The sequence below is a fragment of the Hermetia illucens genome, chromosome 3, assembly GCF_905115235.1.
Source record: "Hermetia illucens chromosome 3, iHerIll2.2.curated.20191125, whole genome shotgun sequence".
NCBI lineage: Eukaryota > Metazoa > Arthropoda > Insecta > Diptera > Stratiomyidae > Hermetia > Hermetia illucens.
Window position 1 is genome coordinate 94,771,862 of NC_051851.1, and position 21,129 is coordinate 94,792,990.

Below are 21,129 nucleotides of genomic sequence, written 5' to 3' on the forward strand. Positions count from 1 at the left end.
GAAGGGTAGTACCCCTCATCTCAGGGAGGCAAAGTCCATCCAGTTTTCTCCTTTTTGTGAATAAAACTATTGTGGTTTTATTTGGATTAACTGACAAACCATGTCTAAGGCACCAGCTGTCTATCAAATCAACGGCACGCTGTATATTCCTACACACCGTTCCAAGATCCCGATCAACAGCAAGTACAGCCACGTCATCAGCATAAGCTTGAGCGTGTATTGGCAAATTTTGCAGTTCGCATAGCAGTGAGTCGATCAGCATACTCCACAGAAGCGGCGAAAGCACACCTCCTTGGGGGCAGCCCTTCGTTGCCTCCGTAGTTAGGTAGCGATCGACCCCTACCTCAGCGCACAGCAATCTTTGCGTTAGCATAGCATGGATCCACCCAATTAAAGCATCATCAACACCATGCGCTCTGGCGGCATCACAAAGTTTTTGAAAAGGCGCACAGTCAAAAGCCCCTTCAATGTCCACAAACACCCCCATCGCGTACTCACCATTCAAAGTTGCATCCTCTATCTTTGTGACCAAAGAATGAAGAGCAGACTCACAGGACTTTCCACGTTGGTAAGCATGTTGGTTTTCACTAAGTGGGTGTGACCTAAGTGCCCCTCCACGAATGTGACGCTCCACCAGTCTCTCCAAACCTTTCAGCAAGAATGAAGTCAAGCTGATCTGTCTGAAGTTCTTTGGATTAGAATAGTCATCTTTCCCAGGTTTCGGTATGAAAACTACTTTAACCTGTTGCCAAGAAGAAGGCACGTAGCCCAGAGCAAGACATCCTCGAAAAATATTTGTTAGAGGTCGCTCTAAATGCTCCATACCCTCCTTTAGCATTGCCGGATAGATGCCATCCATGCCAGGTGCTTTGAAATGTTCAAAGGACAGTATCGCAGCTCTCACCTTTTCAAGGGTAACAACCGCTTTCGCAGTGTTCCAGTTCCTCTTGCAACACTTGCATGTTGAAGGGGTTGCAAGAACCGTCAACTCTCCCCCTACCACTTCTCTCACCCGTTCCCCTGGGTGGTGTACTTCCAGGAGGGTCTGTACTGAGTCCAGTCTGGAGTTCGTGAAAGTACCGTCGGGTTTTCTAAGAGAATCCGACTTGGCCGACTCATCCCTTTTGAGGACTCTGCACAGCCTTGAAGTCTCCCTTTCGCCTTCCAGTTCCTCACAGTACGCTCTAAAGGAGTCTCGTTTCGAGCACCTCACGAGCCTCTTATATTCACGTTGTGAGTTCCTGAAATTTAACCAGTCTTCGTTCTTGTTACTTTTGCAAGCACGATTTAGAAGTCGCCTGGTTGATTTCCTGAGTTTTTGCAGTTCTCGGTTCCACCAAGGAACTGTTTTACCGCTTTGGCCTCGGGAAATAGGACAAGCCTCTTCATAACACTCTAAAAGTGTGCAGTTCAGAGTTTTCAATTCATCTTCCAGCACCAAAGGAGTCCTTAATCGCCTAGGGAACTGTGCTTTATTGCCAAGAAGTTCATTGAACTTTGCCCAATCCGTTTTCCTAGGGTTCCGTCTTTGTACTGCAGACTGTTCGCCCGCAATAGTCAGATTGAATTCTAGATATCGGTGATCTGACAGTGAGACCTCGTCTAGCACTCGCCAGTGTGTAATCAACTCTAACAATTTTGGGGTACAGATTGTTAGGTCAATTACTTCGCTTCTTCTCGGTCCCACGAACGTAGGGGCGCACCCCACGTTTGCAGTCATAAGACCAGCTGAAGTGATGAAATCAAATAGCTTCTCTCCTCTTGGATTGCATTTACTACTGCCCCAACAAATATGTTGAGCATTGGCATCGCAACCTATTAAGAGTTCGAGACCACTTGATTCTGCATACGCCACCAGATCCCTAAGTTCTTGCGTCGGTGGAGGATACAAAGAATCATAGGGTAAATAAGCAGAGGCAACTATTATGTTTTTCCTCTCGCCATTTATCTGGTATTGTATGATGACCGTAGCTAAGTCCTGGGAACAATATTATCTCAGCATAGTTGCCTCTAACTGTCTTGACATCAGGACGCAAGCTCTCGGTCTTATGGATCTTTCGTCGTAGAAGATCCTAGCCCCCTTTACTGATCCAATACCACAGATTCTGTTAAATCGAACCCACGGTTCTTGCACCAGAAAGATATAGGGGAAATCCTGTCATTCTCGCTGCCAACAGGTAGGAGGGAGCTTTGGCATGCTGCAGGTTGATTTGACCAATCTTTATGTTTTTCGACATAAACTTAGTCTATTGTCTTATGGAAAACAGTTAGAAGCATATGCGACAGTCCGCGTATGACGGGGTTTCCCCCACACCGTACCGCCAGAGACTCGATCCCCTCGTGATTGATTTCTCTGAGAAAAGCCGTACTTGGGAGTACCGCAATTCCCATGTTCTCATCCACGAAAGATCTCACCTCATCCCGCAGAGCATTCGTCTGTTTTCTACTTAGCACCTTACTTGGTTTGCGGTGTCCGGGTTGCATAGATTCGATCACTCGAACCGGCATCAAGTCAGTTTCGTTCACGTCTCTGGCTACCCTTCCTTCCGCCTGTTCCTTGGAAGGTGTAGGAGAAGTTACTAGCAGGTAGGATTCACTCTGTAGTCCCTTCCCCAGTGCGAGCCCCCATACGGGGGTTCCGCCCCTGTATGCACTATCCTCCGCGCACGTCTCCATTGTGGGAGAGCGCACCGAAGATGCTGCAATTTGCTCTATGTTGTGTAAATCGAAGACCATCATTGTTCTTCGCTCTCAAAATGGAGATGATGCCCTACAGTCTCCTGATATGACTGAATTTCAGTCTATATAGGAAAAAGTGGAGCACCATATGGTGACTTCCCCTGAGCACATTCAGACTCTGTTGGTCCAGTTCGAATACCAAGTTGAAGCCCTCCACGTTTGTAGATTGGTCCTTCCTGGCATTCATGAACTTCACCCTCCAGTGCCCAAAGTCCATGCCCGGGTTCTGTTCACCCAGCAAGCGGATGATATCCTCTGCCTTCCTTCGAAGGCCCGGTAGCCAACATCCGACATGTTCTGTCCTGCGTAGCTCAGTGTTCACAATAGTGAACTTGGGCCGACCGCCGGAACTCAAAGTTGGGATTACCTGCTGGAGCCACTTTAAGGCAGCCTCGTCAGCGCACTCCAAATGTAGAAGCCCATCACGAAAACCTTGATCGTTAAATCGTGGCTTCGTTCCAGGCTCCATCATTTTCTTCCACAGGCATTCCTGGAGGATGGTAAATTGTCCCTCTGACATTTTGCCATCCTTGGAGGAAACTCCCACGGCAGCAGTCAGAACAGAGGCCGCAGCTTGCGCATACGTCCTCTTCCTTCCCGCCTTCGTGTTCGTATTCCTGTGGGAGGGACCAGCTTCATTGAGATCTCTCTCGCTGATTTGACCTGCTGACCTCCCGGCACACCGGTTCTAATCCCCGCGAGACGCGTGGATGTAAGCCCTGGTGCGGAGCACAATAAAGCGTCGGCCACAGCAGATGTGTTGGTCTTACGCTTCTTGCGCGCATTACCGCTGACTGAAGAGTCTGGTGCGTCCAGTGTGGATCTTACCGGGGTTTCCAGTTTATCCCCACCTTCCGCCGGAGATTCGGCTACCTTGCGTCCGATTTCTCTGGGCGTTACCGCGCCTAGTGGTACAGCCACGTCCATGTCCTCATTCCCAAGGTGCTTCATCTTCCTTCGCAGTGCTCTCTTCTGCCGTCGGCTTAGGGCCTTTCCAGGTTCACGGTGTTCGGACCGCTTGGATCCATTTCCACATACTGGCGTTGAACCAGTAGCGTCCACGTCACCAGCTTCCCGTTCTTCCGCTCTTCCCAGTAAGGATGGCGGAGAAGGTTCTGACAGGCAGGATTCAGCCTGTAGTCCCCCCTCCTTAATGGCCGAAGTTCCCTTCTCCCAGGCCTTTCTCTTCCGCTTCCGGGTAGATTTGGGCTGTAGTACCGCGGACGGGCCGGCCGTAGTCGGATTTCCAGTTTCTCCCAATTTGAGAGTTTCCGTACTTTCCTTTCTGGCTAACTTCGCCGTAGGCACTAAATGCAAACTTTCCACTGAGTCGGAAAGCATGCCTTCTACAGATTGCTCTATAGGCAAATATGAACGTGGTGAGGCCTCCAAAATCCGCGCCTCGGCCGCGACATGATTGCTCATGGTCGCGGGTGGATTCGAAGTCTGTGACTTCTTACCACTTGGAGAGTTTATATCCATCGTTTCCATATTCATATTTTTGGACACCCTTAGTGTAGTAGTAAACTACTACAGGCTCCCCCACCACGACAAGGTGGTGTCCGAGGGGGAGCGTTGCAAATATAATCTTGGAAAGGATCAAGGAACAACTCATAAGCTTGCTCGACAGAGAGCAGACTGATTTCTACTTCGGATTTCCTGGATTGACCACATCAACCCCCTACGGATAATTTTAGAACAGTGCGCAGAGTTTAAATCTGCGCTGCGCCTGCTCTTCATCGATTCCAAGACCAGCGTGACCAGGGAATGTATCTGATCTGATGTATCTCTACACAGGAAGGAAAAGCTATTATCAAGGTAAAATCTCAGAAGATTTTGAAGTCCAAAACGGAGTCCACCAGGGTTACGTTTTTCATGCTGCCTTGTCTGGTGGACGTGGAGGAGTTCAATGGACAATGGCATCCTTCCTCACTACGACTACGCTGATCTGTTTGTTCCCTTACCGGGTCGTGGAACTTAGCCAAATGACTCTGGATTTGGAAAGAGAGGCAAATAGAGTTGGACTGAAGATATACAGCAACAAAACCAAGGTTCTGACTCTGACGGGTCAACACACTCTCCTTATTTGCATTAATGGACAATGGAAGCGTGGTTTCTGCCGACAGTGGCACCGAACTGGATGTTGCCCAACGCATTAAGAGCGTTAAATTCGCTTTCGCTACCCTGTCTAAAATCTCGAAATGTAGTTATCACAACACTAAGATCAAGCCGAGATTGTTGTGTTCTAGTGTTCGTTTTGTGTTGCTATATGGGGGTAGCACATGGAAAGTGAACTCCACTATTATTCAAAAGCTCCAACCTTTCGTCAATACTTGCGAGCTACGCCATGCAATAGAATCCACTCTCTCGAGATAGCCGACGAGTGGATACCAAGGGCACTTGACGCAGAACAGTAAAGGAGAAATGTGAGCGTGGGGGCGCAGAAGCGCATTTCGGTTAATCAGGAATGATAGCGCGTGGTTGACGCGCTATACCCCACCAAAGGGTGTATGGCAACCATATATATATCACAACGGTGGGCATGATTTTTGGCAGCAAGTCCGATTATTTTTAATATGGTGTAAAACCTTTCATTAAGGGTACAAATGGCAGCGTTTTAGCAATTTCCACTATATGTTTGCCCTTAATAGGTGCGCCAAAAAGTAAAAACACTAAATTGTGTTATATAGAACTGTAAGGTTGGATCAACCGAAATCATCGGATTTATCAACTTTGACGTAGCAGTACTTGCAGACTCAGTACTATGTTCCCCAATATGACAACTAACAGGTTTTTTTTCTTTTTTATTTCTATCAGGTCGTGTTTTAGGTTTTTCGCCTCTTCACATTAAAAGTGTTATAAAAACTGAAAGCGTGATAAATGTTCACGAGTTATACGTATCCAAAGTAGCTCTTATTATACACAGTTTCTAGGAGTACTATCTTGTATATACAGGCTTCATCATCATTTGGATAACATATTCATCTGTATATTTAGAAGAATGAACCACGAAAGATTTTATCTTCGATAGCTGCCCAAAGAAAAGCAAGGTATCGAAGAGCGTAAAACACCGAAAATGCCGTTTCACTCTACTTCTCTGTGTAGCAACTAATTTTAAAATTTTGTTTTTCGATCTAAAACCATTGAAATCATGTTTTAAACCATTCATCCTTCGTTTCAAATTAAGTAAAAAGAAATTTGATAAAATCAAAACTTTTACGTAGAAAGACCCCTATGTGAATTTGAACCCTTTCTTTAGTGACGTAATAAATTTAAAATCCGTTATTGTGTATAACAGTGATATTAGTGATACTAAATTTGGTAATCAAAGTAGTCCATTAATGCAGTTGAATGCATTTTAGTTATTGGCGTCCCTTAATTATATTGTAGAAATTTTTTTCATATACAGAGGCTTCCCAAAAGATTAGATCGTCTCTGGTAATACTATAGTGATAATTTATGAAAAAAATAAAGAAATATATATTTGGCATTTATAGAATTATAACATCGAATTTGAGCCCAAACTGTATATCTTCTGAATTGCCTCCAATAATAGTTTCTCTAGATACTGACGAAAATTTAAAAAAGTTGTCGAAAATGCTATAGAATATGTCGGGTGAGAATAGTGCAATCGGTCGTCGACACTTCCCGCTCGTGAATTCTCTGGGACTATTCAGCCTCGTCTTCTAGTATGTTGCAGATAGTTTATTCTATATGTGACGAATATTATTGCGAATTGTCAAAGGTACTTCGTAATAATATGTAAATTTCACATATTATTTATAACTTCAAGTCCTCTGACCACCCTTTATCTTCCCTCTAGCCTCTAACAATACGAACTACGAATTTGTCTTATAGTAGACATTAAACATTAAAAACGAAACACAAAGTTCCAACAAAAGCCTAAAAGAAAAACAGACGGCATCTACTGTACAGCTGAACTTCCATTGTTTTGACATAAATGTACTATCAAACAATGGCTCAGGGTTTCGAAGGGACCGAACAATGTATGTCAATTTATTTTTATTGACCATTCCCTCGATAACATCTTATCAAAATCTGTTTGCGAGTTAGTTTTCTGTGACCCCTGAGTGGGGCAGCACAAAGTACACACGGAAAGGTTTGTCTATCTGAAAGTTATCCTATCCTATCCTGTCCACTCTTGCATGGAGTATGACAGAAGTATGTTCATAATCAATCAAAAATCATACACTGAAGTCGCAGTCGTTTGGCGACAAACTATTAACAAGTCGGGAAACCGGAAGCTCGGCGCTTCAGGTATGAAAGGTTTTGTTTGCTTCTTCTATGAGTATATTTGAATGCAGAACTGTCCCACTTGTAGGTACCCCATTATGTATATGAATTTAGCATGTCAGACTAGTCACTTCAGTGTGATATTGATATTTAGTAGCAGTAAATTTACACGCTAAAGTCAACTTTGAGCTATACTATCCTATAATACTACAAACTTTTATAAATCTGGGATAAACTTAAGGGGGGTTTTACTCAATTTTCCCAAAAATATGGTAATATACTATTATTAACTTAATTTGGGCAGATATCGATATGGTGAGTATTTTGAGCCCTAGACACCATATAGAGGCAGCTTCATGAGTTTTTTCAGAGTTTTCGGTTGGGTAGTTTCTGAGAATGGGTCCATTAAAGAAATCATCACTTTCCACACCTCCCACTCCCCGCCTTTCTGACAAGTGTTAAAACTAATACCGGCTTCGAAAAGTACTAATCGAGACCTTTCATTTGATACCCAATATGACTATATTTGGTGAAAAAAAATTTACAGCCCCTTTTCGCATGTATGGGGACCCCTCCTAAATTTCAACGTAGAATGATATCACCCACTCCATGTGTGGGCCTTCACAGTTCCCACCTTCTCACCAAATTTCGTGTCAGTATAGCCGTTTCTGAGAAAAGTGCGTGTGACAGACAGACAGATAGACATTGAACCGATTTTAATAATAATGTTAATAATGTTTTGCAAACAAAACCTTAAAAATGCAAGATGGAAGCTGCAATGCCTTTTAATTTTTTTCACGTACAACATGATCATATCTTTAAGACGCTAATATTCGCTATCCAGGCGAATACTAGGATTTAAAAAAAGTTGTTATTCGCACTTGGAAATATTAAATCAACAAAATTTGTATTCGTACTCGTAAATACGATTAGATTTGTATTCACTTTCGGAAGTGAGAATACTGGCGTATTCGTATTCACTTGAGTAAATACCAAATTTCCACTTTAGAATCATCAAAAAATCATCGTACGAATTTATTCGTATTTACGAATGCATTCCTCAATTCCTAGAGAAATATTTCCCAATTTTATCGACATGCAATCACCCGATGTTTTAATTAACACGTGAATAAAAAAAGAATCAATTCCAGACTCAAGTTGTTTCATTCGAGACTCCATGACATACATTGCTCCTGCTTCCGACAATAGTACACTTGTATGTACATATTATCTCATCTTGTTCAATAATATCACGTTTTATTCGGAAAATTGATCTGACTTTGTAATTACGTTTTCATTTTGCTAAAATGTCGCTCATATGTAATATTAGGTGTCGAATCTATGAATACCCGTATTAAAGTTCCTTCATTCCATATTAAAATATTTACACATTTTGTTCACAGCACATTTCAATGATCGCTTCAATAAACGTGCACGTGCACGATACAAGATTACCCTGAAATCATACCTATCTACGTACGTGCAATATTCATATTTGCTGCATTTGCAAAACAGAAATGTACCCACTATGCACATAGTACACCGCACCAACAAGCCATCTTATATCGCCTCAGCAGCTGACTCACACTAACACACTCACTTACATCAATGAACTGAGTAGTACAATTGACTCGACTCACTCATGAGTTGCCCATCTCTACGTCAAAGAAATGATCGCTTTCCAGCGCCCTGACTAATCATTTGGTATCCCACATGATTATTTTCAAGGAAAAAAAAATTGTACTCGCCTTTGCATGAATGGAGACCCCCCACCACTAAACTCAAAATAGAACGATGTTTCTCAGTGTATGCCCGGGAATTCAAAGTTCCCACTTTTACACCAAATTTTATTTCTGAGGAAAGTGCGTGTGACAGGCAGACAAACATATGCACAGAGAGAGAATAAGCCTAAATAGAAATTTTTACACAAAGCCTTAAAAATTAAGATACACCTGCTCCTACTAGACAACCTTTAAAAAACCTGCACGATCACCCTTTGCCTATTCAAATCCTTCAAATTTTGGCCTTCAGAACCTTAAAAGGTTCCTTGAGAAACCCCAAGCAAAGGTTTTTAATGAAAGCCTCATTAGTTTCAGCTCAAACTTTGGGGAGAACCTGAATGACATTTTCCTTGATTAAAACATGAATGACAAGGAGTAGACATGTGTGCTGTAAGCATGTGATCCTTTTTATTTCAGAGCTGTTAATAAAATGCTCCTACTACTTTTATTTCGTTCATAATTCCTACTAAATACAACAAATTTCGATTACAACTTAAGGGAGCCCCTGAACAAGTGTATTAGACCACTTTAAAAATACCAGGAGACATTAAATATAGTTTTTCATTTTTTGGGAAACACCTCACCATGGCTTCTCATCCTTTTCCCTCTGGACCCTTCATATTGAATCAACCCTGTATATCGCGCACCGTAGTACCATCCTTTGACTATGTCCAGTTATCGAAAATATTGGTCATTAATTTTGAAACGAAAAGGATTCAAAGATTAGTTGTAGGAAGTGTAAATCTTAGATATGATAAGCAAGTACGGGACCAGTGGTTAAATTTGTGTAGATCTCCTCCTGCTAGTTACTTACGGGATAAATTATCTGAACGCTCAACTATTGTATCTATCGTCCTTAATACTTTTTAAATATTCTTTTCTTATCATTCTAGTGAAAGGACGAGAATGCAACACTCACACAGATTGTAGCACTCTGCAGAGCACTAGTTGTGTAAGGGACCCCAACGACTCAAGGCTTCGTTGTTTATGCGGTGACAACACAGCCCCAGTCAACGGTCAGTGCTTCGCTAAATATAAAGGTAAGTCGTCCCTCTTTCCACAAAATATAGCGTAAATGGAAGTTTTATATGAGAAACTCGTCCTTAGAGAGAGCCTTGAACTGAAATTAAATTCAAACCTATGTACACCATATCTGTGCCAAATATCACCGTATGAGCGTATGAGTATTTCATACGTGATGAATGTATAACCTACGTAGGTCGGTGCAGTCAGAGGTACTGAATAACACTGAAACGTGGGGCATAAATTTGCATATTTGCATAATGAATGCAGTGTACTGAGTGATTTGGACAACATTTTAGGACTGAGAAGCGTGTAACAGCCTACATAGAGATTCCAATGGTTTCCTGCTTTTGCTAATCCACCACAACGCGAAAGGCCAAGTCATTGACATCGAATCTAGATCGAAGACTTCTAGCAACAATGATAAATGGCCGCAAACCGCATCGTTTCCGCCGTGATATCAAATTCGCAAATAATGGTCACCTAAATACCTTCTTAACAATTGAAGAATGGCGCAAGGCTCCTTAGGTGACCTTACTGTACGTCACCTTCCGATGAACCCGCGGAAAAAGAGGAAGCCAAGGAAGTTGACCTTTAGCGAATACTACCCCGTAATCGAATTTGTGAAGAATTATAATCGGTTACCATTTACTTTCGGAACGAATGACCGGAACTTGAGATTTTCCTGATAACGGGCAAATTGTAAGTATAGGGATTACGGGCGATCTCCCGCTCCAGTTTTTCTCCTGATGTGTTTCTCCATAGCAGCTGGAGTACGTGGGCACTTTCTTTAGCCACAATCGTAGGCTCGTGGCTACCCAAAGCACGTGTAGCAATGAGTTCAGAAAATTTCGATGCGTAAAAACTTGGCAAAGGACAAGGAGTAAGAAATGTAAAACAGAAAACGAAATCACAGTAATAAAGTGAAAGTGTACTCGCTCTGTAAGTACATTACATGATACGAGTAATCTTCGTGATTACCAACACTAATGAAATAGAAACCAAGGCGAAATGGTCCCTTCGCCATAACGTGACGGTTGCGAATATGCCATTAGTAAGTTTCCCCATCGATTTCTAGTTTCCTCCAACTGCGCGGGTATTGCAGAGTAGTTAAGTACGTACGGGCGAGGGTATATTTTTGAAACCAACAACTAGGACGACTGTGTGCGGATGATACAGAAATAAAAATGGAATCAGGACGAAGGCCCTGGATTGCGAAGGCCAAACATAGCTGGGCTCTAGGAACGCAACATTCATAGCCCACTTCGTCCCGCTAGAGCTTATTAACTGCCGCCTGACTTTTCACGAACGTCGGGGAGTAATAAAGTTCACCTCTTTGGCAGCATGTTATCAAGCTGCGATGGTTAATAATGTGAATAAATGACAAGCAAATGCTAAAGGATTCCGTGTCAGTAGCAGAGACAGTTTTGTTGAATTTTGTGGTAATGCCCCACTTTTTTTAGCATTAGTTCTAGTTAGCCTTTGTCTCACGTAGTTGCTTCTTACTGATCGAATCCATAACGTTACAGAAACTTTGCTTCTTTTCCCAATGTGTAATTTCACATCTAAGGATTTACAAAAATTTACAAAAAAGTGTCACCCAGCCAATATGCCTGTTTGTTTGTTCTTTCGTTTGTCTATCTGTTCGCCTGATTGTGTGCCGTATATTTATCCGTTTGTCTGTCTGTATGTCTGGTCATCTGTCGGTCTGTCTGGCTGCCACACATAATTTACAAGGAAACGATTATACTTATTGCCAGGAAATTTGGTGAGAATACTCCATTTATGGACCCCATGAGGCATGCATTTTAAAGGGGATCATACAAAAGTAGACGTAATTTTTTTCACTAAATATAACCCCGGAAAGGCTGTGGTCAGCACTGTACTAAACAGGATTTAGGTTACTTTAACGTTTGCGAGGAAAATTTTTCCATGTAGCTGCATGAGCCATCGCACCTTTTAAAGCACACTTGGCAATGGATGCCGTGACACTAAATGGTAGCCCTGTTCCCACCACTCTGGAACTAAACATTTGGCAAACTAGTCTATCAGCCTCCTTATTGCTAATGAAATTCGTGGCCTGGTACCTACAGAGGAGTGCTTCGTTCAGTCAATCAAGTTCATCAGCTTCAGATGAAAGCTTCACACCAAATGGCTTGATAGGTATTGCTATTAACGTTGATAACGCTGTCCGACTACAGATTCGAATGATGCGGCCTCGTCATTTTTCTCCCAAACATTCTTGTGCTACCAATAAAATTGCACCTATGGAATATGGTTGTGATTTTTTGCAAAAGTCGGGTCAGTTCTATTATCTAGGTATCCAAAAATACCCCTGACCTTAACCCATCTTCAAGAAAGCTTTCGATAGCGTGAACAGGGAGTGTATCTGGAGTGCTCTTTGTAGGAGGGACATTCCGGAGAAACTGATTGGTATTATCAAAACAACATATAATGGCAGAAAATATGCACCGAGGTAAAATCTCGGAGGATATTATTTTTTTTTTGTTATCGGTAACGTTCTTCATGCTGCCTTATGCGGAAAACGTGGAGGAGCTCAATGGACAATGACATCCTTCCTCAAACACCTCGACTACGCTGATGACATTCGGACCTTAGCCAAATGGCTGTGAATTTAGAAAAATAGGTAAGTAGAGTTGGACTGAAGATAACACCACCAAGAAAACCAATGCTCTCAGTCTGACGAGTCACCGCACTCTCCATATATGCATTAATGGGCAGAGCATGGAAGCGTCGATCAATTAGTATATCTAAGGAGCGTACCGACGGTAGCACCGAACTGGATGTTACCCGACCCTCGCTTTGGCTGCCATATCTAAAATCTGGAAATTCAGGTTATGTGGAAGTAGTACATGGAAAGTGAACTCCACTGTTACCCAAAAACTCTAAGCTTTCGTCAATACCTGTTTACGTCGTATCATGGGAGAGTGCTGGCCTGATTCTATTTCAAACGAAGAACTTGGTCAGAGTACAGACCTGCTATTCGTACGCGCTGTGATCGGAGGACGAAAGTGGTAGTGAATAGGTCACACTTGAATGAGGGGCGACAAATACGTTGCGGACTACGCCATGCAGTGTTATCCACTCTCCCAAGATGACCGACAGGTGGGTCCCCCTCAAGGGAACTTGGCGCAGAGCAGTAGAGGAGGAGTGCGAGCGTCTTGGGAAGTCATGGGAGGAGCTGAAAGGCATCACGTAAGCGCGAGCGACGGCGCGTAGGTGTGGTTGACCGCCATACCCCACCAAGGGGTGAATGCAACCTGACCGGTGGTGAAGATCATTAAATCTGTAATCACCCTATTTCACATTTGTGGAATGAATCGTTTTTTTCTTGTTTCTGACACGACTTTTACTGCATTTAAAATCTCATTAGAATTGAAGAGTGTTCCTCTTTTTAAGGTTTTATGTAAACACAAGACCTTATTAAAATCGGATTAATGTCTGTCTGTCTGTCTATCTTTTTTTTTGTGGGGAGGTGGAAATCTTCAAAAGTTTCCCCCCAAAGGGACCCCGTCGCAGTTTGGAAAATTAGGCGAGGTGTCCAATTTAAACCTCCTCCATGGCTGTTGGCATCTGCTTATAGATCTCTCTCTTTCGACTTTTTTCACCTGAAATATGGGAGCGATGGACCTGGTGTTATAAATGTTCATCATTTCGGTTGCCAGGATGTCAAGCGGCATCATTCCCGAGATGACGAACGCTGCATCGTCTGAGACGGTCCTGAAGGCAGAACACACCCTTACGGTTCTGTAAACCGTACTCAGTTTATGTGTATTGCCTAAAACCTGCAGTGCTTTTCCCCAAACTGGGACTCCATAAAGCATGATAGAGCTGGTCACCACCCTGGCCATGAGTAGCCTGCAAGTATGCCGCGGGCCTCCTACGTTCGGCATCCTTGCCAGAGCCATACTCGTGGGGGATGCTTTTTTACAAGTATGCTCTATGTGCTGCTTAAAATAAAGTCCTCCGTCTATTATCACCCCCAAGTATCTGATGGCCGGCTTGGAAATGATGATACGATTCCCGATTCTAATGCAGGCGTAATTTCTTTTGCGGCGCTTTTTTTTCATCAAATATAGTCATGTGGGGTATAAAATTAAAGGTCTAGATTAATAATACTTTCCGAAGCCGGTCTTGGTTTTGACATTTTTTGGAAAGGTAAGGAGTGCGAGGGCTTGAAAGTGATCATTCCTTTAAGGGACCATTCTCAGAAACTACTTAACCGAAAAATTAAAAAAAAAATCAGTAGGCTGCCACTATATGGTGCCTGGGCTCCGAAATACCTTCCGTACTGATATCTGTACAAATAAAGTTAATAATAGTATATGACTATAATTTTTAGTAATTGGCAGGAAGACCCTCTTAGGTTCATCCTAGCACCACGCAACAATATAGGGTATAACATAGAGCATGGTCTCACCAAATTTGGTGGAAATCGAACTATTACTAACAAAGTTATAATACGTCAAAGTTGTCGCTTCTTTGCAAATTCAAGACTATGAATGTCAATATCATCCGAAAGTGGATATTCTCACATAATATATGCATATATTACGTGCTACGTACTAAGAAATACACAAAACCTTTCGTACCTGAAGCGTCCAGCTTCCGGTTTCCCGACTTGTTTTTTATTTTTGACATATTAGGGAATTATAGAATTATGTGGCCAGGTGGGGTATCAAATGAAAGGGCTCAATTAGTACTTTTCTAAACTGGTCCCATATTTAATATCGGGTGTAGTGTAGTCATCATCACATATCAATTCGCCAATACCACAACGAAGTGAGCTCATATGAATGGGATCGCGAAGAATTATTTTATTTTAGTTTTTTAGCCATTTGTATATATGTGGTTCCCCTTAAAGATGTGTGGATCTTATCGAGAAGATTTTTTCGTGTATCCCAAATGTTTATCAAACACTGGTGACACAGCTACGGCATTCGAACCCTATTCATTCGCAATTATTTTTTGGATCTATTGGATCAATCTATTTGGATCTTCGTCTATTTTGGCTTTCAATTTGAACCAAATTCGTATCATCAGTGGAAGACTTTACGCGGCCTTGACGTTGGTCCTCCCACATAGCGTTGAGATATGAATTATACTACCTGAGCCAATCGTCCGTATTTTGATTAGCAAGGTATATCCGTATCTTTTTACAGTATGTACCCACTCACTCAAAGCTTGATGTTTTGCGATGATGCAGTCCTTATAGCTAAGACGAGTTTCATTCTAAGCTGTTCGCACCGATCACTATTGCAAACTGATGGAATGCTGTTGCCATACGAGACCCATTCATTAGCTTCAACAGATGGTCCTTTCCCCTCGACTCCTGAGTGTGGTTTACCCGGAGGCGGTTTGCCTGGAGAAGTATTTTGCTCGAGGCGGTTTTTTGTCTGGATGCCTGAGTAGACGACGCCGACTAGAATCCACGGTCAAAAGTACTGACAAAATGGACCTACTTCGGCTCGTCCGTTAAGAACTGAATCTGAAATGGATTCCCAATTGAATAAATGGATAATCTTGATTTAGATTTAGGTTCTCCACCAATGAAACAGTGAAATGAAATTGGTTTCAGTTTTGACGCCGGTTGCCAATTAAGATAATAAAGAAGAAAAAAAATAGAAACTTAAAAATGGACCCATTCTCAGAAACTACCTACCTACTAAATTTGAAAAAAATATGCAGGTCCCCATCACGACATGTGCTCATATAGCACAGTTCTAAACTGTAGTAAATCCACTAAACGAAACGACTCGTAACAATGAAGTTAGGGCTCTTGTTCTAGTTTCCCATAAAACGAATGTAATGCCTTACCTATTATTTTTGTTTCTAACATATCACAAGCTTCCCCTGTTTCACTGCAGATTTCTGGCAGCTGGTCTCTGGTGGCTGGGCCAAGTTGTTGTCACATCCAGAGCTCTCCCGGAATTATCAATACCCCCCGTCAAGCCGCCTGTCTTGTTAGTATGGTCTAGTCACAGCCATAGGAATGTTTGTTAAACCACTGTTTTGGCAATACTGATGTCCTTCTCGGCTTTGACTTTGGACATGGTGAAATGTTATGTCTCGGTTTGGGGCTGACAAAAGTCAGATTTTTCGTTGGTCAGTCATTTGTCTGGATGCATAAAAGCTTCTAGTAAAATGTGGTCCTTTCGTTAATTTCTCTAGTTCCCCACTCGAATGCCCACTCGGTTAAACCACCAACAATCATGTTTGGGTTTCATCTCCCAACGTCGATAGCGACTCTGTTAGGCGTCCCTTAGGCCGGCTGTGATGCTTTTTGGGAAAACAACTTTCGGCCATTCCTTAAAGCTTTTTCTTCCTTCTGCAACCTGTTATAAAGTATCCTAATAGCTCTCACCATGCATTTGTTGGCTTGGGACATCCTGTGCTTCTTCTTAATAATCTCAGACAACACAAGTATCTTTGTTCCAAGCTGTATGATAGCTAGTACCGTTCGATCAAGGCTTTATTCTTTACAAGTTTCGACCGGATATATGTGTATGTATATGTACTTAGTAAGGGAGTAATGTTGAATAATTTAATTGAATAATGTGAATATATATTTAGCCAACATTCGTAACCTCACTTTGCGTCGGTGGGAGCTGAAATGAGGTTGCGATTTATTGCGACAATTATCCTTCCTTTGAAAAAGGATTGATATGTTTGCCCTTCGCGTTGAACATTGAGAGATTATCAACACCATTGCTGCACTTATATATAAAACAAAACTTTATTAAAATGATATAGATGTCTACTTACCTCTCCATCCGCCACCTGCCACACCGGCTCACTCGCGAACCCCTGAAGCAATTGTCACAGAGTTTAGTAAAAGTATGTAGCCTGCGAAGTCTGTTTATGCAACGAGTAGCGTGATTCTAAGTTGAGTTTAAAAGGGTGCTCTCCATTCATGCAATAGAGGAGTGAATATTTGTTCCTCAGCATCTAATCATGTGGAGTATCGAAAAAATTAATACTTTCCGGAATAAAACCAAATTTATATTTTTGTTCTCTATTTCAGATCCTATCCAACTGATAAAATCTGGAAAAAAAACATAGTGAGACACTTATAAACTCGAAGCCTCAAAGTACATCCCATCATTATAACTGTTTAATAAAGTTAGTAATGGTATATTACCATATTTTAGAAATTCACAGCAAAGTCCCTCCTAAATTCATCATATATGGTAGCTTCAATCCCCGGTAAGGCATAGAGTGCCAACTACATTCATCCACTCTTAATCCCTGTAAATGTGCTGCAACTCACACCATGATTTTCCGAAAAGTTTGCACCCATTCTCCACTATTCTGCGTCACGTAATGTTCGCGCAACCCACTTGTCTGCCATCTTAGGATAGTCTACTTTTCATGTACAATCTCAACTTGATATTGGTATTGTGATAGTAGCATTTCCAGACTTTAGACAAAAGGCTTATTAGCGTCGTTAATGGATCCAGCGAAATTCAGGTCGGTGCCGCCGTCGGCAAAAACAATGCTACCTAGATAAACAAATATACAAATTGTTCACGGGGGACCAGTCTGTCTGAGAACCTTGGTTTTGTTGGTGTGTTTCTTCAGTCGAAGTCTCCTTGCATCATTCTCCAAAGCTAAAGCCATTTGGCCGAATCACAAGATGCGATTAGAGAGCAAGCGAATGTCATTAGCGCAATCGAGGTGTTTAAGGAAAGATGATGTTCGTTCCTAAGGTCCAGGCCAAGCCTCCATGAAGGACGTTACCGATAACAAGAAGGAATAGTATCGGTAATGGAGTGCAATACAGTCCTCCCAAATTTTACGCGATATTTTGCACCGCCATATATTGTTCTAATAATAAATATTAATTTCTCGGCAATGCCCCTTCTACGTAGAGCATTCCAGATACATTTCCTGCTGACGCTGTCGAAGACTTCCCGAAATCGATAAAGGTAAGTTAAACGCAGATCATCATTCTACAATGCCACATAAGTTGCCACCAATCCGCTCCTGTCGATTGAGCTTTCGAGATGTTCTTTTATGTATTCTAGGATAATTTTTTTTAAATTTTTTACTGCATTAAATTTAAGGACTCCCCATATATACATAAGGGGAGAGTGTAACAATTCGTTTTGCGAATATGGTTGTGTGTAATATTATGTATTATTATGGTATTTCTGAAGCAGTCTCAGAGACCTACCAAGCGAAAAATTTCGTTATACTTCTCTATGACAAGCAAAACTTATCCCGACATGTGCTAAAACCTTTCAGCTTCGATATTACAATTAATGTTGTAGATAACGAAACTACAACAGCTTGGCAAGTGCAAAGACAAATGGAAACCAACATCACACAAACAGGATTCAAAACCCGATTTCTTACTTATTCAATTCTATTCATAGATGATCCCGTTTATTTTCCAGGGCTACGACATATGTGCAGCAATGTCAATGAATGTGATGAAGGAATGATTTGTGCGATTGAAAATGCAACAAGGATCTCAACGTTTGGTAAAATCACTGGAGGAACACCAAACACGAAAGCATGTTTATGCGATGAAGAAAATGGCTACGAAGAAGACACCCGCGATTACTCGTGCAATATGGGTAAGTAGCTTTGTCAAATTTAATGAACAATGGAAAACAGGATAGCATATTCCTATATTTATTATTATTGTTTAGACGATCGTAATAAGTTCCTAAAAAGTCAAAATATGTTCCTTCAATTTTTGAGAACAATGAAAAAACTCGCAGTGATACTAAAAGCATTCTTGCTTACTCATTACAATCGACTCCTGTCTGCAAGCGATCCTTAGGGACGTAGGATTATGCACGTACAATGCATCGAAGTGCCCGTTGGCAGGTGCCTATTTGCCACAGGGCTATCTGTTTTGGGATAGTGGGGTACTTCCACTTGGCTCAATCATGCACTACTTCAAAAAATTTACCGCGCTTGTGCAGTGCGCATTTGGACGTGAGGCGGAAAGTACTAATTGAACCCTTTCATCCGGTCCCCATTATATCCTGGAACAAAATGGATACTCCTTTCGCATGAATGTCCGCCCTTTCCCCTGGTATCTGACGTCCAGCCACGACACAATTCTCTCTGTCAACGGTGAAATTTGAATCACAATCTTTTATTATGTAAAACCTAGTGCTCTAACCACTAGGCCACGTTCGCGTCCTTTCTTAAAGTAAATATAAAATTGTACTGCGCAAGTCCATTCTGCGGTCGCTATGGTTGACTAATCGGTACCAAAGGGAAAGGCCCATGATAACAATCTGCCTTTCCTGTTTTTCAAAAATGGAGATTTCTTGGACGCACTGGAATATGTAGATGAAAGTTGAAACCAGTTAAAGTCTGTCGACATTGCTAACGTAATGGTGGACAACATGAGAATCGATGTTTTGGCTAAGCTGTCCGCCCTTTGATATATAAATATATGTAGACATATATATCTATGTATATATAGGCAATCTTGAAGGTAGTGCGAATCAACTGACAGTATTTGAAATGCACTTCGGATAATCTGCTGAATTTCCCAAGGAGGAAAACATCGACATTATATAATAGTAACACGAGTACCCTGGATTGCAGATTATTCTATAAAAGCGATGTTAAATAAACATTACAATTTCTTCTACTAAGCAAGAAGTGTTGATCAGGATAGGTCCAGAACCTCCAGAGTGAATTTGTAGGAAAATAAATTTCCTAAACAAAATGAAATACCACCGCGTTCGATGGGGATTTATCAGAGCTGTACCTTACTCAGGCACAACCGGCACACCTGGCATAAAGTCACGAAGGACTTAAGGCCAAACAGTTTGGGGTATAGCGCATTAACCATACCTACGCGCCACCGTTCGCGGTTACCTGAAATGTGCTTCAGTTCCCCCCACCACTTCGTGAGATTTTCGCACTCCTCCTCTACTGTTCTGTACCAAGTGCCCTTGGGTCGAACCGCCTGCATGTCTTGTGAGAGTGGATTCCATTACATGGCGTAGCCCGCAATGCAATTGTCGCCCCTCTTTAATGTGGGACCTACCCACTGCCACTTCCGTCTTCCGGTCACAGTGCATACGAGTGCACTTGATCTAGGCGTTAAGATAACTGCATTTCCAAATGTTAGACAAGGCAGCAAAAGCAGATCTAGCGCTCTTAATGGCGTCGCGCAACATCCAGTTCAATTGCTCTAACCCTTAAAGTAAATAGGGTGAGTGCGATGACGCGTCAGACTGAGAACATTGGTTTCGTTGAAGATAAACTCATTCCAACTCTTCTTACCTTACCTCACAAAGTTCATAGCCGTAGAGTCAGTCCATGTGCGAGGCGTTGTTGACGTTTAAGTAGCAATAAAATTTGAAAATGTGCACCACCTGGCAGTTAGGTATAAAATGAAAACCCATTGAATGATGAGAAGCAGAAACCTAGACTGCGGTACGGATAACCGGCCGGAGTCGTCTGACTTGGTGACTGAATCGAGCTCCCGTAATGAAAAGAACGGCGTCGAAACTGCTAATTGTGGGGTGGTTCGCCACAACGGCGAGTAGGCAGCAGATGGAGTAGACTGAGGAAACGAAACTCTTTAACATGCGCTCCTACTACGAAATAACAACGACAAGTTACAACATCTTACCGTTGCTTGCTGCACCAAAAATTCGTCGAGCATTTCCCGCAATACGCGCACGTGACGGTTGAGCAGGTTGCGAACCAGTACCGTGACATTACTCACAAAGACACAATCGTGACCATCATCAGGGAGGATTTTCAACTTGAAGTCATCGCGTGAGTGACGCTCATGACGAATTCCAAATAGCGTGTATAGAAATTTCGGAAATAAATCCTTTGCATAGACCAGTTATTCCCAGACTCTATGCACCTTGAGCAAGTTCGAGAATTCTATCTCAAATCAATAATGATATTGCGTCGTGACGCCGAGGAGCCAGGTTCTGCTTGATATTATATATAGCTCCTGCAATTACAATCGCTTGTGCATTGTGGTGCAGTTGCGGCTGTCAGATTGCACGGTCGTTTTATTGTTATTCGTTTAATTGATCTAAGAGACCCACTATGGAAAATTTGACTAGAACGTCAGCGTGACTCACTAAGACAGGACATTGCTAGCTGACTAAAACCGTAGTGAAAAAATTATAAAGGAAGTAACACCGAACGTGTTCAAAACGCAGCGTACGCGAGGAACCAAGCGGAGCCTTTTCAAATCACTCATCGAATGCCAACAGGGCAACCTGAGAATATAGTTTTTGGTAACAGAAGCAAAAGGGTGGAATTTCAGGGTTACCCCCCAAGCATGCTGAACATGATGAGTGAATTACAG

The 21,129-nt window shown here is 42.2% G+C and overlaps 1 protein-coding gene across 1 annotated transcript in view; it reads left to right on the top strand.

Annotated features, from left to right (window-relative positions):
- LOC119651710 overlaps positions 1-21,129 on the top strand; it is a 48,474-nt gene that overhangs the window by 16,843 nt on the left and 10,502 nt on the right. The window contains exons 2-3 of the mRNA XM_038055423.1: positions 9,668-9,814; positions 18,218-18,400. Of these exons, the coding sequence (XP_037911351.1) occupies positions 9,668-9,814; positions 18,218-18,400 (330 nt within the window). The remainder of the gene's footprint in view (positions 1-9,667; positions 9,815-18,217; positions 18,401-21,129) is intronic.